Here is an 11,214-nt window from a genome sequence, read left to right on the forward strand (position 1 = left end):
AATTTCAAAGTCTTCATTCACTGTCCAGGGCTAGGCTTCGTAGTTCTCTAAAACGTCTAGATGATTTGGAAATGTTGCAGCACCTTTCCCTGTTTCTGATGATATCTCTAGCTGTCATGAACCATTTAGATAATCTTTATCATTTGTCACATGTAATCTGCTTGCTTCATCAGTCATCACTCGACTTTATTTCCACGTTCCAAGTTCCAACTTCTAGAATATCAAGAAAGAAAAAACCACCTTATTCTGGTCCCATCATTTTGGCATTTTCAAGTTAGAAAGTTTTTGTTTTTCTAAGTTGTAGCAACACTTGTACACATTTGGCTGAGGGAGGATAAGTCCCTAACCTTAGAAGCATGTGAATCTAAAGTCACATTTTTTTAGACGTTTAAAACAAAAAGTCTAGAACTTTTTGGCCAGGACAAACAATGAGAGAGAGAGAGAGAGTACTTGATGGATTGCCCATTTTCTTTCGAATTAATCATACAATTTGGTTCCACCCATGATTAAGATATCTGTCAATTGAAACCCATGCTAATAATATGGAGTACTCTCTAGTAAAACAACGACATCACACCTTAGCAGCATTTCTGGAGTTTTTCTATTGGATGAGCACAATAATATTTCCATTAACTAGGTGGGCGTGCCCGCGCATCGCGCGGCTGTATGGTACCTATGATTAAAGAAAATTTTTCATTAGACAAAAAATAGTATATTTTAGAAAAAAAATAGTCATCAAATATGACAAAATTAATAATAGTACATTCTAATTACAACACACATTTGTATACTTTACTTTATCAATATTTTTACAATTTTACCATTCCCAAAAGTCCCCTACAGATATCAGTTAAAAATCACCTAAGAGGAGATATAAGTTGTTTCAGACAAAGGAATACCCTTCAATGGTTAGTTATAGCAACGTGTTAATTGCACAATATTTTAATATATTTTTATGTTAATTGCACAACAAAAGTCACACTTCAATTAAATATGTCTATAACACCATTTCAATAATTACACAAACACATAAGCTTATATGAGTTGTACTCGATGCAAAACAGTTGTAAAATAATTCCATATTCCAAAAATACTCAAATGTCTCTATAAATCAAAGATTTAAATGTACCAAAATGAGGACATTTCGGTAAATATACCCAAACACATGCTGCTCTCAGTTGTACCGAAAATTTAAAAAAAAAACTACATAACATTCCATATTCCCAAAAAGCCTCATCCATGAGATTGGAATTCAAACCCCCTTCGACCACAACTCATTCTTATATCATTCATAATCCAACACCATAATTTCAGAGAGTTGGGTCAACAAGTCTACACAGTTTTAGCACCTGTACAACCAATAAGGGAGAAAGAGAGATATTTATTGCCACTTTTCCCCCAAAAGGAAAAAATGCAATTTATTTCCGTTTGGATTAGCTATTTTTGGAGGTATTTTTGAAAAATTTTACTATAGCAGGATTTTTAGAGTATATTTTGCAATATTTTTAGAAAATATTTTGAAATATTTAAGAGTAGTAGAGTTTTTAAAATATTTTTTGAATATTAAAAAAAATGTATACTACTTTTTAGAGTACCTTTTAGAATGTTTTTTAAAAATTTTTACAGTATTTGAAAAACTAATTTTTGAAAAACTAGTGAATCCAAACACATATGTTTTTGCCGATTGGTCCCCATGATTAAACAAGAAAGTCACGTGTTACCATTCTGATTTTTGTGGTTATACCAATTCAGTATATTGAAACTCGAATTGGATTTGAAGGATTCCAACAAACTCGATTCTGCATTTAACAAACTCGATTCTGCATCCTTAAATGCAGAGTCAAGTTCTTCGCCAGTCAACCAACCTAAATGATTCGCCGGTCAAAAATGACTCGGTCGTCCATGAGATATGAGAAGGAAATACCAGGAGTCTGCTTCTACCACTTCTCAGCCAAAATCGCCTTGGATTGGATGTATGCGGAGAGGCAACCAAGTTCCCTCAGTCTCTGGACCCGACCAACTCAAGAAATTGACCTCAGAATTTGTAGTTTCTTTCAATAAACAGGGGTAGGTTTAGCGGTCTCCTTTGTGGCAATCACGTCCATAGTCCATACATGAATATTTTCCCTCCTTGCTGCCATACTAGTTAGTTTTGGCATTCCTACACAAGAAGACTCTGACCGCTGCTCTTAATGGTTCTGTAATTAGCATTGATGATCACATTGAACATAACTCAGAATTGCGATTTTAAATATTATGTGGTCCATTCTTTGATGGACAACTCTGCGTGCAAATCTTACACATATTTCATCCTTCATAATCCGCATATACAAGGGGGTCCATGTTAAGACTAGTTTGCAAATCCATGTGTGATCACCAGAGTTCTGAGATTTCTGATTTGAAAGAGCTTCTGTTGCTTTCGTAACATGCAAAACTAGCATTGTGCATCACACCATCTAAGAACACTTTTGATACAGAATGTGCATAGACTGCAAAGATCTCTGCACTCTACAACTACACCACCTGAAGTTAGGATGTTTAACTTTTCGACCGATGCATAAAGCAGCTTCAAAATTCAAAAGCTACATATCCACCACTTGAGGGCGTTCGCATCATCTGACGAAGTGAAACTGCGACCATGTAGAAAGTGCAAGCACATATATCGCTCAAGAAAGTGGGTGCAAAAAAGAAAAGGGTTCACCAAATGCTAAAATAAGAAAAGAAAAGGGAAACACTTGGATATACCATATGTTCAGTCAAGGCTAGCATCAACTGGTTCAGTCTTTGTTGTTGCCAAGATCTAAATCTTCATCATCCTTCATGTATTTCTCCTGCACTGCTGCAACTGTAGCAAGTGTGTTAAGCGAAACCAATCTAACAACTCCCAAGACACAGAGAAGAAAATCTGGACTTACACGCACATAAAGGGAACGGTACTATTTTGATGGATGAAGAGAACCAAAGCGCATTTACTATGAATTGCAAATAGTTAAAAAACTGTGAAGAATGTACAGCACACAAAAAGTATAGAGTTGCAAATGATGGTATGAGATGGATAACAGTTCTTTCAATTTCCTTGGTGGAGGCCGGGATGTAAAAACCAAAACTAGTTCTGAGACAAGTCAATTAGAACTGGACAGCCAACCACCCGTCAGCTAGCAACATCTCCAATTCAAGTGATTTTTCATTCATTAATGATGCAATATCCTTTAGGTAACTGAAATCCATCATCTCAAATTAGTATGTACTAACCACATAAAATAAATAACCTCATGAAAAAGGATATCTATAGTAATCCCAATCAACAGGGCCAACTGCAATCTTGCTAAACTCAACAGCGCTTTCTTCTATGCCAGCAAAAATATAACCATTGCTCTTATCAATCAACTTCACTAGATTACCCACGCTTTCTTTGTCCTGGAAAGGCAAAAAAAACTGAGTAAGACGGAAGCCAAAACTTAGAATCACAAGTCACTTTGACTTCAAAAATACCAGCAAACCTGAATATCCAATGTCGTGAAATTGACTAGTCCATAACTTTCTATTACTTCACAGAGCTCCTTTGTAAGTTTTCTGCATCAGAAATAAATCAATAAAAAACAAATAGCCAAAAGCCTTCAGCTTTCTTTTAACTTATGCTTTTGCACACAAAACTTAGAAAAGGCTTCCAGCTCTCTAAACAAAGTTATTGTTGTCATCAATTATTTGAGTGATGAATTGGAGCTCAAGCTGTAAGGTACTAGATGGTTACACTAGTAGCGAATAATAGTAATGCTAAATTCTAACAGGGAATAACAAGCACTAAGTTTGCCTGAATATACCAAGACCAAGCTACATTAGTTTCCTTTTATATGCACCAAGGTACGCTATAACCTTATGTATAATATTATCGCAACAAATAACTACTCAGATCACCAACTTGTGCCACTAACTTGCATGTCTCATACTTGGTCTAGACAGTAGAAAAATGCACACCTTTAATTTTACGATACCATCAGCACCAGTACAGACTCAATCAACATCTCTTATAAATAAGCCCTTGCATGAAAAATTTTACTCACCTGTACTTAGCTGACCTGGGATCCTGATCAAGGTGATGCTGCAAATAAGATAAATCTTGTACATCTGTATAAAAGTCCAGGTTGAAAGCTGTAAACACCAGCAAACGGAAAGTGTCAGAAGAGACAACAGAAATAGTTACTTCCTGAAATCAGCGGAAAGTGAACTTCATTGGCTCAACCTAGCCTTCCATAGCTTTCAATTAGATCAATCTTAGACAAGACATTAACATGAGGAAGTTCCAAGTGCACCATGGTCGATAAGCACAGAAGCAATGCACTGATATACTTCCCAGGATCACTACAAAGATGAGCATCAACCAAATGCACTGCAGTCAACTGCGCAAAAAGTAGAATCCATTGAGGAAGCAGGCAACTCTATGTGCTAAAAAAGAAGATGAAGTTGACAATCCTTGCATTTCAAGCATGTTAATATTATGGTATATCATTTAAATACATAACCATACCCTTAGGTTTAATCTCTTTATGAGTTTCATGATGACTCTTTTTGCATTCGCATGGAGGAAAAATAACTCCACTTGACCAGGGAAATCAAACAGAAGATAATGATCTGCAAGTTGATGATTATACTTTTAGAAATGTCAGGGTTGCCAAGACAAAAGAAATCAGATTAAGAACAAAGTAGTTCAACTAGACATATTTACCCCCTTAGTAATGTGCCAACCCCATGAATTGCTCCCAAACATGTATAGATTTTGAAGGTAGAAGACCCAATGGTAATGCTGCATGAGACTAGTTTATCGTCCAGTTTACGCAGATTGTTGTCTAATCTGACTAATGTTTCTACATCTACCAAAGGAATTATAAAATCTAAATGGAACCAAGAAGCAAGCAGTCCCTTGAAATAGTTTAGCAATTATTTGTGACAGATGCTGAGTAATCACAGAAAAAGTGATTTTATATAGCTTAACAATCTGTGTACAAAACCTTAGAAAACACAAGTTTCTAAAAGACAATAGTGAATATCAACGCTAGCTGAAGTAGACACCGAGACAAAGAGATAGCAACTCAAAACAAGAGACAAGCATAATCCAGAAACCTTTAATAAGCGGCTTCAATTTGGATTCCAACCAGTCGATATTCTTCTCCAAATAGTCCATGCAGTAAACAAGACCTATCAATTTGACATGTAAAATACATAAAGGTCAGGTAAGCCACAATTGACTCACACAAGTGCTCGTTATTCCCCTCCATCTCCCTCATTTCTTATGACAATGGAGCCCTTGACAAATAGCATTATATAACAATATCCCTTGTTGACAATAGATAGCTTTGCCCACTGTTTTCGTCATATCTTTACAATTTAACTGATATCTTGTAGAAGAATCAGGAAAATAGCAACAGAAAGCAGTTGGGGCCATTACCTCCATTCGGACCAAGAGAATGCTCAGCCATAACATCTTCAAGTTTTACAAGATCCTCAATATTCACAGCGCATTCATATCTTCATTACATCATAAGGTACTAACTTGATTAAATAACATCTCACTCCACGAATTAGATGACCACTAAAACAAACTCGGTAAATTCATAAACAATTCGAACAAACACGAGAAAGTAGAAAAGGATACGGCAAAGCATCATTTGCAGGATCTAGATTGACAACAGCAACCTTTCTGCAATGAAGCAAAATGGACGTTATCTTACTTATCAGGGCACCTTTTAACTATAAAACCATAGCTAAAAAAAAACTCTTTTTCTTCGCCAAAACAGTACAATCAACAAGTATTCCATCTAGAATTAACTACCACATTGCATTCTTCTACTGTCGAGCAGCAAAATGTAACCTTTTTGGTAGAAAAATAATACAATTGCTCTTCACCGTACGCCACTAATAACAGCAGGAGGAATCGATTATGGGAAACACTGCAAGGAGAATTATTATGTCGTACAAAAGGGTATAGAAGAGAAAGGGAAATTACCGTCCGATGAGATTTAGGAACTGAGACATGCCGTTGCAGTAAGTAGTCTTGCCTGAGCCAGGTGGGCCGATCACCACTTGACCAAATACCATCTTCTTCTCTTTTTTTTTTTCGTTTTTGCCTTTTTGGGGTTCTGCTCTCTTTCTATTCTTAATAGAAACTTGAAGGGATTAATGTCGAAAGGGTGTCAAAGGATGAAAGCCAATAGGGTACAACCGGAGAAAGAAAGGTGGAGTCTGAAGCAATAAAGAGATGGGAAGAAGAAGGAGCAGCAGCAGAAGTTTCCGGGTTTCGGGTTTCCAAATTGGTTTGGAATCGAATCGCTGGAAGTTTCCAAGGTTCTGTTTATTGAATTAGGGGAGCAAAGGTTAAAACTTAAAAAGGGGCACTCCGAGAATCGAACTCGGGACCTCTCGCACCCAAAGCGAGAATCATACCACTAGACCAAGTGCCCACCTTTTCCTAGAATCATACCATTAGATAAGTCGAGCCGACGAAAATAATTTTGGCTAATCCATTTGGCGGTGACGCCATTTCTTTTTTTTTTTTTTTTTAAGATGGTTACGTCTAAGGCTGCAAACGAGTCGAGCCAAATCGAGTTTTGACTTAATCGAGCCAATTCTTAACTTAATTTTAGTGAATTCGATCTCGACGAGCCAACAATTTAAAGCTCGAGTTTGAGCTCGAAAAAAATAAAAAATAATTATTTTATTTTTAAAAAAATAAATAAAATAATATTTTTTCTTGTAATTTTACTATTAAAATAAAAAAATAAAAAATATACATACTTAAAATAAAAATAATATATATATATATATACTCGAACTCGCGAGCTAACGAGCTTAATATCTTGAACTCGAGTTCGAGCTTGATTTTGACTCGAGTCAACTCGAGTTCGATATTGATCGAGTTCGAGTCGAGCTTGACTCAAGTCGCTCACGAGCGGATCGGTTCGTTTGCAGCACTAGTTACGCCAAATTCATTTCAAGCTATCCAAGCAGCATTTTCATGGACACTTGGCTTTGGCCAAATTCGGATCATGCTTTTCTTTTTTCTTTTTTTTTTTCACCTAGGGGTGTCTAGGCCGTAAGGGCCCGGGGGAAGGTGCCCAACCTAAACTCCGAACGAGATACACCTGGGACTCGAACCGTAGTCGACATACCCTAAAAAGGGGGACCGAAACCACACGAGCTACCCCAGGAGGGGCGGATCATGCTATTCGAGTAGTGCTTTAGTATTTGAATATTCTAGCATGTATCCTCCTTGATCTTAATTGAGTTTCCCCTCTGGGAATAATCGCCTAGTCGATAAAGAAACGGGAGCATATTTACTAGTATTTTATTTTAAAAAACTCTGAGCTAAAATTCAAGGTCAAGTATTAATTGAATTTATTCAGATTGATTTCAAGTTCAATCATAACTAGTCACGTTTGACTTTAATTTCAAACCAAGTTTAGCTATTTATAATCAACTTGATTGGACAAATTTAACTCAAAATTGTGAGAATCAATTTCTCTGTTTTTTAAAAGAAGAAATTCTGCAGTTGGTCACGAATATTTCAATCCATTAACTCTACTCATCAAGGTGAGCTCTAAGTTGCCTCACATTCTCCACCATGAAATGCATTAAAGTTAGCAGGTATATGGTTATTTTCACTCTGTTTTTGCTTGACTTAAATGTCGCACTTAAAATATATGGGGCTAATGAAACTTTAACAATTGATAACATGGAAACCTATCATAGCATACAACTTGAAAAGAATCATTAGTTTTGATCCTATGTGCAAGAAGAGACCTTTTAAAACTCTCTTATGCACTAAGTTAAGGGTTCAAACTCGTCTAGTATATCACACAAGAAGTATAATGCTTATTATTCTTAAAAAAATAGAAAGTGCATGGGTTCAAACCCCCGCATAATGCATCACATAAGAATAGAATTGCAAACGAATCTAACTGCTCGCGAATCGATCGCGAGCGGCTTGAGTCCGAGTTCAACTCAAGATCGGTCAACATCGAGGTCGAGCTGATCAAGTTAAACTCGAATTCGAATCCAAATTCAAAAATACTAAGCTCGTTAGCTCGCGATTTGACTCGAACTCGATTATATATATTATTTTTTATTTTAATTGTAAAATTACATATATATTTCTAATATTTTATTATTTGTTAAGAAAAATTATTATTTTATTTTTTAAGAAAATAAAATTATTATTTTATTTATTTTTTAAAAATAAAATAATTATTTTTAATTTTTTTAAACTCGAGTTCAAACTTTGCATTTTGAACTCGTTGAGCTCGAATTTCATAAACTCAGGTTGAGACTCGACTCGATTAGGTTGAAACTTGATTTGATTCGACTCGTTTGCACCCCTACACAATAAGTATAGTGCTTATGATCAAACTCTGCCAAGTGCATCACACAAATAATATAATGCTTCTTGTTCTTAAAAAATTCAGAGAATGCCCCTACACAAAAAATATAGTGCTTATGATCAAACTCTGCGAAGTGCATCACACAAAAAAATAATGCTTGTTGTTATTAAAAATTCAGAGAATGCAATAGTATACGCACTTGTTTGATCTGATGATTTAGCTCTCGGCCCCGAAAAAGTATGCTTGGAAAGTTCTCTCTTACACATGTGCTAGGCCATATTGTATCCTTTTGCTGCTTTTATTCGAGTAAAAAACAAAGATGACCCGAGAGAGAGAGAGGGACCAAATTTTTGGAAATTCAATCCGGCTAACTTCTTGACGGCAAAAGGATGTCCTTTTTATAAATAAACAAAGATGACACGAGAGAGAGAGAGAGCGCGCAAATTTTTGGAAATTTAATGACATCCATCTAACTTCTTGACGGCAAAATGACGTCCTTTTACCAATGTTTTCAGAACCGGACCGGACCGGCCGGTTCGACCGGTTGGACCGCGAACCGGCCATGTCACCGGTCCGGTCTAATGTTAAAGCCGGAAGTTCATGGAGAACCGTTGAAACCCGGACGAACCGTGCGAACCGTTAAGAACCGTGAACCGGCGGTTTTTTAAATCCTTCAACAAAATATCAAGAATGGTGTAGCTAAGATTCGAACCTGGGTCTCCAAGTTTAAATATGACAATCTTACCGCTAGACTGTACTTAAGTTTGTTGAGAATTCTACTTGACTAAAAAATATATTAAAACATCAAGTTCTTCTCTTATTTTTTTTTTTCAATTTTTTCTTCTTAACCATTTTTAACCCAAATATCCACAACAAGATTTTCTCAAGTCTTCACCATTATTATCAGGATATTATCTTTAGCAGATTGTAAACAAGTTGAAAATTTCAACTTTTCTTGTTTTCCAACATTTTAGTAAGTTTAATTTTTTTCTTTTCAAGGTTTTTTTCTATATTATTATCTTTAGTTGATTTTTTGCATTTTCTTCTTTTTCCCCTCAATTTTCATATGTTTCCCTCATTTTTGTTTTATTTTTATTCGATTAATTAAGGATGAAATTTTTGCAAAAGTAGTGCACATCCGTGTAGGAATTGGGTAGGAATTACAAATAATAACATTGGGTTGGTCAAAAATATGGTAGTTGGCACATAATCGAAGCTATTGATAATTGAATTTAAAATAATTAATGGTACAGGATCATTGAATTTAATATAACATGTTAATTAGTAATGTTTAGTAGCAATTAATTTTTTATGAGTTTAACTGTATATTTGTTTTTAAAAAAATTTTAATTTTTTTTAGTTTGAGCAATTAGATTTATATTTTTATAATAAAATTTTAACTTTTTCAGCTTAAGTTGATGAAATTGTGAAGGTGGTGTGGTTGCTTATCATGCCACTGATAAAAGTTTGCTATTCAAATAGTTTGTTTTAACTTGAACTCTTTTATAGATTTTTTTAAGGGTTGTAAAAGAATTTCAATATTTAATTTATTTATTTTTTGTGTTTTTATTTGTGATAATTGGTGCACATTTGGATTGTATCTATTTATGTTTATAATGAATTTATGAAAACTTGTGGTGAATTATGATATTTTAATTATATTTATCATTCCATGTTTTGTGTATAACTTTTAGAAAATTTATTATTATCATAACTTAAATTAAGTTATGTTGGTAAAGTTCAAGTGTAAAATGAAACCTGCTTAGTACTTAACACTAAAAAAAAAAAAAAAAAAAAAAAAAAAAAAAAAAAAAAAAAAAAAAAACAGTGAACCTTTGAACCGGCCGGTTGGACCGGTCGGACCGGTCGAACCGCGAACCGGCCACCTCTCCGGTTCACTGACCGGTCCGAGTTTAAAAACATTGCCTTTTACATTGCAATTCTTGAAGTACTGCATAGTACATACTTCACTCGGTTGGGGAAGCCAGGATCCAAATATTAACTAGATTTTGATATATTCACAGGGCAACAAAATTTAATGGATAAGCATGAAATTGTTTTAGTTGCATCTAGGATGTCCATGAATTTTTTTAAAAAATTATTTAATTTTAAATAATAACCATGTCGGGTTTTAATAATTTTAATCTATTGAAGAAATTTTGTCACAAAATTAGCTAAACGTACAAGTTTAGTGAATATCAATTATTTATCATTGTGTAAATGTATCATAAACATCAACATTCAATTATTCAATACAAATCTACCAAATTAAGTGCCTTTATACCGTTAGAATGAAAAAAAAAATTAAATGAAGGGGTAAAAATTTTTAGAAGAGAGAGATTGATTTTGAATGGTTTGTTAGAAGAAAACTTTTGAATGCTAAATGGGTAGATCCAATTAATCAATTGCCTATGAATTCTCTTCCGTACAGGAGAGAGAAATGAGTTTATTGATAATATTAATGTAGTATATTAGATTCAAAAATATTCCATAGAAATATTTGCAAATGTCGCTGTTTGGATTGCAATTTTTTGAAGTTTTTATAGAAAATGTACTGTAATGATTTGATACATGTGAGGTAAAAAAATTATTGAAAAATGTATTCACGAAAAACGTAAAAAAAAATTTTGACGGAAAATGGCTTTCCAATTCATATATGTAGTACCATCTACAACCCAACGGTGATATCACTTTTTTGCAGATGTTAGGACTTAGGAAACCTTTCCCCTTATCCCCCCCTTTTTTTTTGTATGCAATGCATGAAACATTGCAGGGCAAACTAGGGTCGATCTCGATGTAGAGTTGATGGAGAATAAGTTCATTATGTCCAGATTGGTTAGAT

The 11,214-nt window shown here is 34.6% G+C and overlaps 1 protein-coding gene and 1 non-coding gene across 3 annotated transcripts; both read right to left on the reverse strand.

The window, feature by feature from the left end:
- Positions 1 to 2,222: 2,222 nt before the first annotated feature.
- LOC113713396 (GPN-loop GTPase QQT1) lies at positions 2,223 to 6,343 on the reverse strand. 2 transcript variants are annotated; one of them, XM_072069650.1, is made up of 11 exons: positions 6,002 to 6,342; positions 5,651 to 5,695; positions 5,444 to 5,523; positions 5,119 to 5,193; positions 4,526 to 4,629; positions 4,241 to 4,397; positions 4,062 to 4,149; positions 3,501 to 3,573; positions 3,286 to 3,417; positions 2,746 to 2,846; positions 2,223 to 2,630 (listed from the first exon to the last, which is right to left on the reverse strand). In XM_072069650.1, the coding sequence occupies exons 1-10, from the start codon at positions 6,091 to 6,093 to the stop codon at positions 2,778 to 2,780; spliced, it is 915 nt and encodes a 304-aa protein (XP_071925751.1). In that variant the 5' UTR covers positions 6,094 to 6,342; the 3' UTR covers positions 2,223 to 2,630; positions 2,746 to 2,777. The 2 variants fall into 2 exon arrangements, with proteins under 2 accessions (XP_071925751.1, XP_071925752.1); XM_072069651.1 differs by lacking the exons at positions 4,241 to 4,397; positions 4,526 to 4,629 and having other exon boundaries at positions 6,002 to 6,343.
- A 40-nt stretch (positions 6,344 to 6,383) lies between these two features.
- Positions 6,384 to 6,455, reverse strand: TRNAP-UGG (transfer RNA proline (anticodon UGG)). Its single transcript has one exon. It is a non-coding gene; the product is annotated as a tRNA-Pro (tRNA).
- Between the last annotated feature and the right edge of the window lie 4,759 nt (positions 6,456 to 11,214).

This window comes from Coffea arabica, chromosome 10c (genome assembly GCF_036785885.1).
Source record: "Coffea arabica cultivar ET-39 chromosome 10c, Coffea Arabica ET-39 HiFi, whole genome shotgun sequence".
NCBI classification, from domain to species: Eukaryota; Viridiplantae; Streptophyta; class Magnoliopsida; order Gentianales; family Rubiaceae; genus Coffea; species Coffea arabica.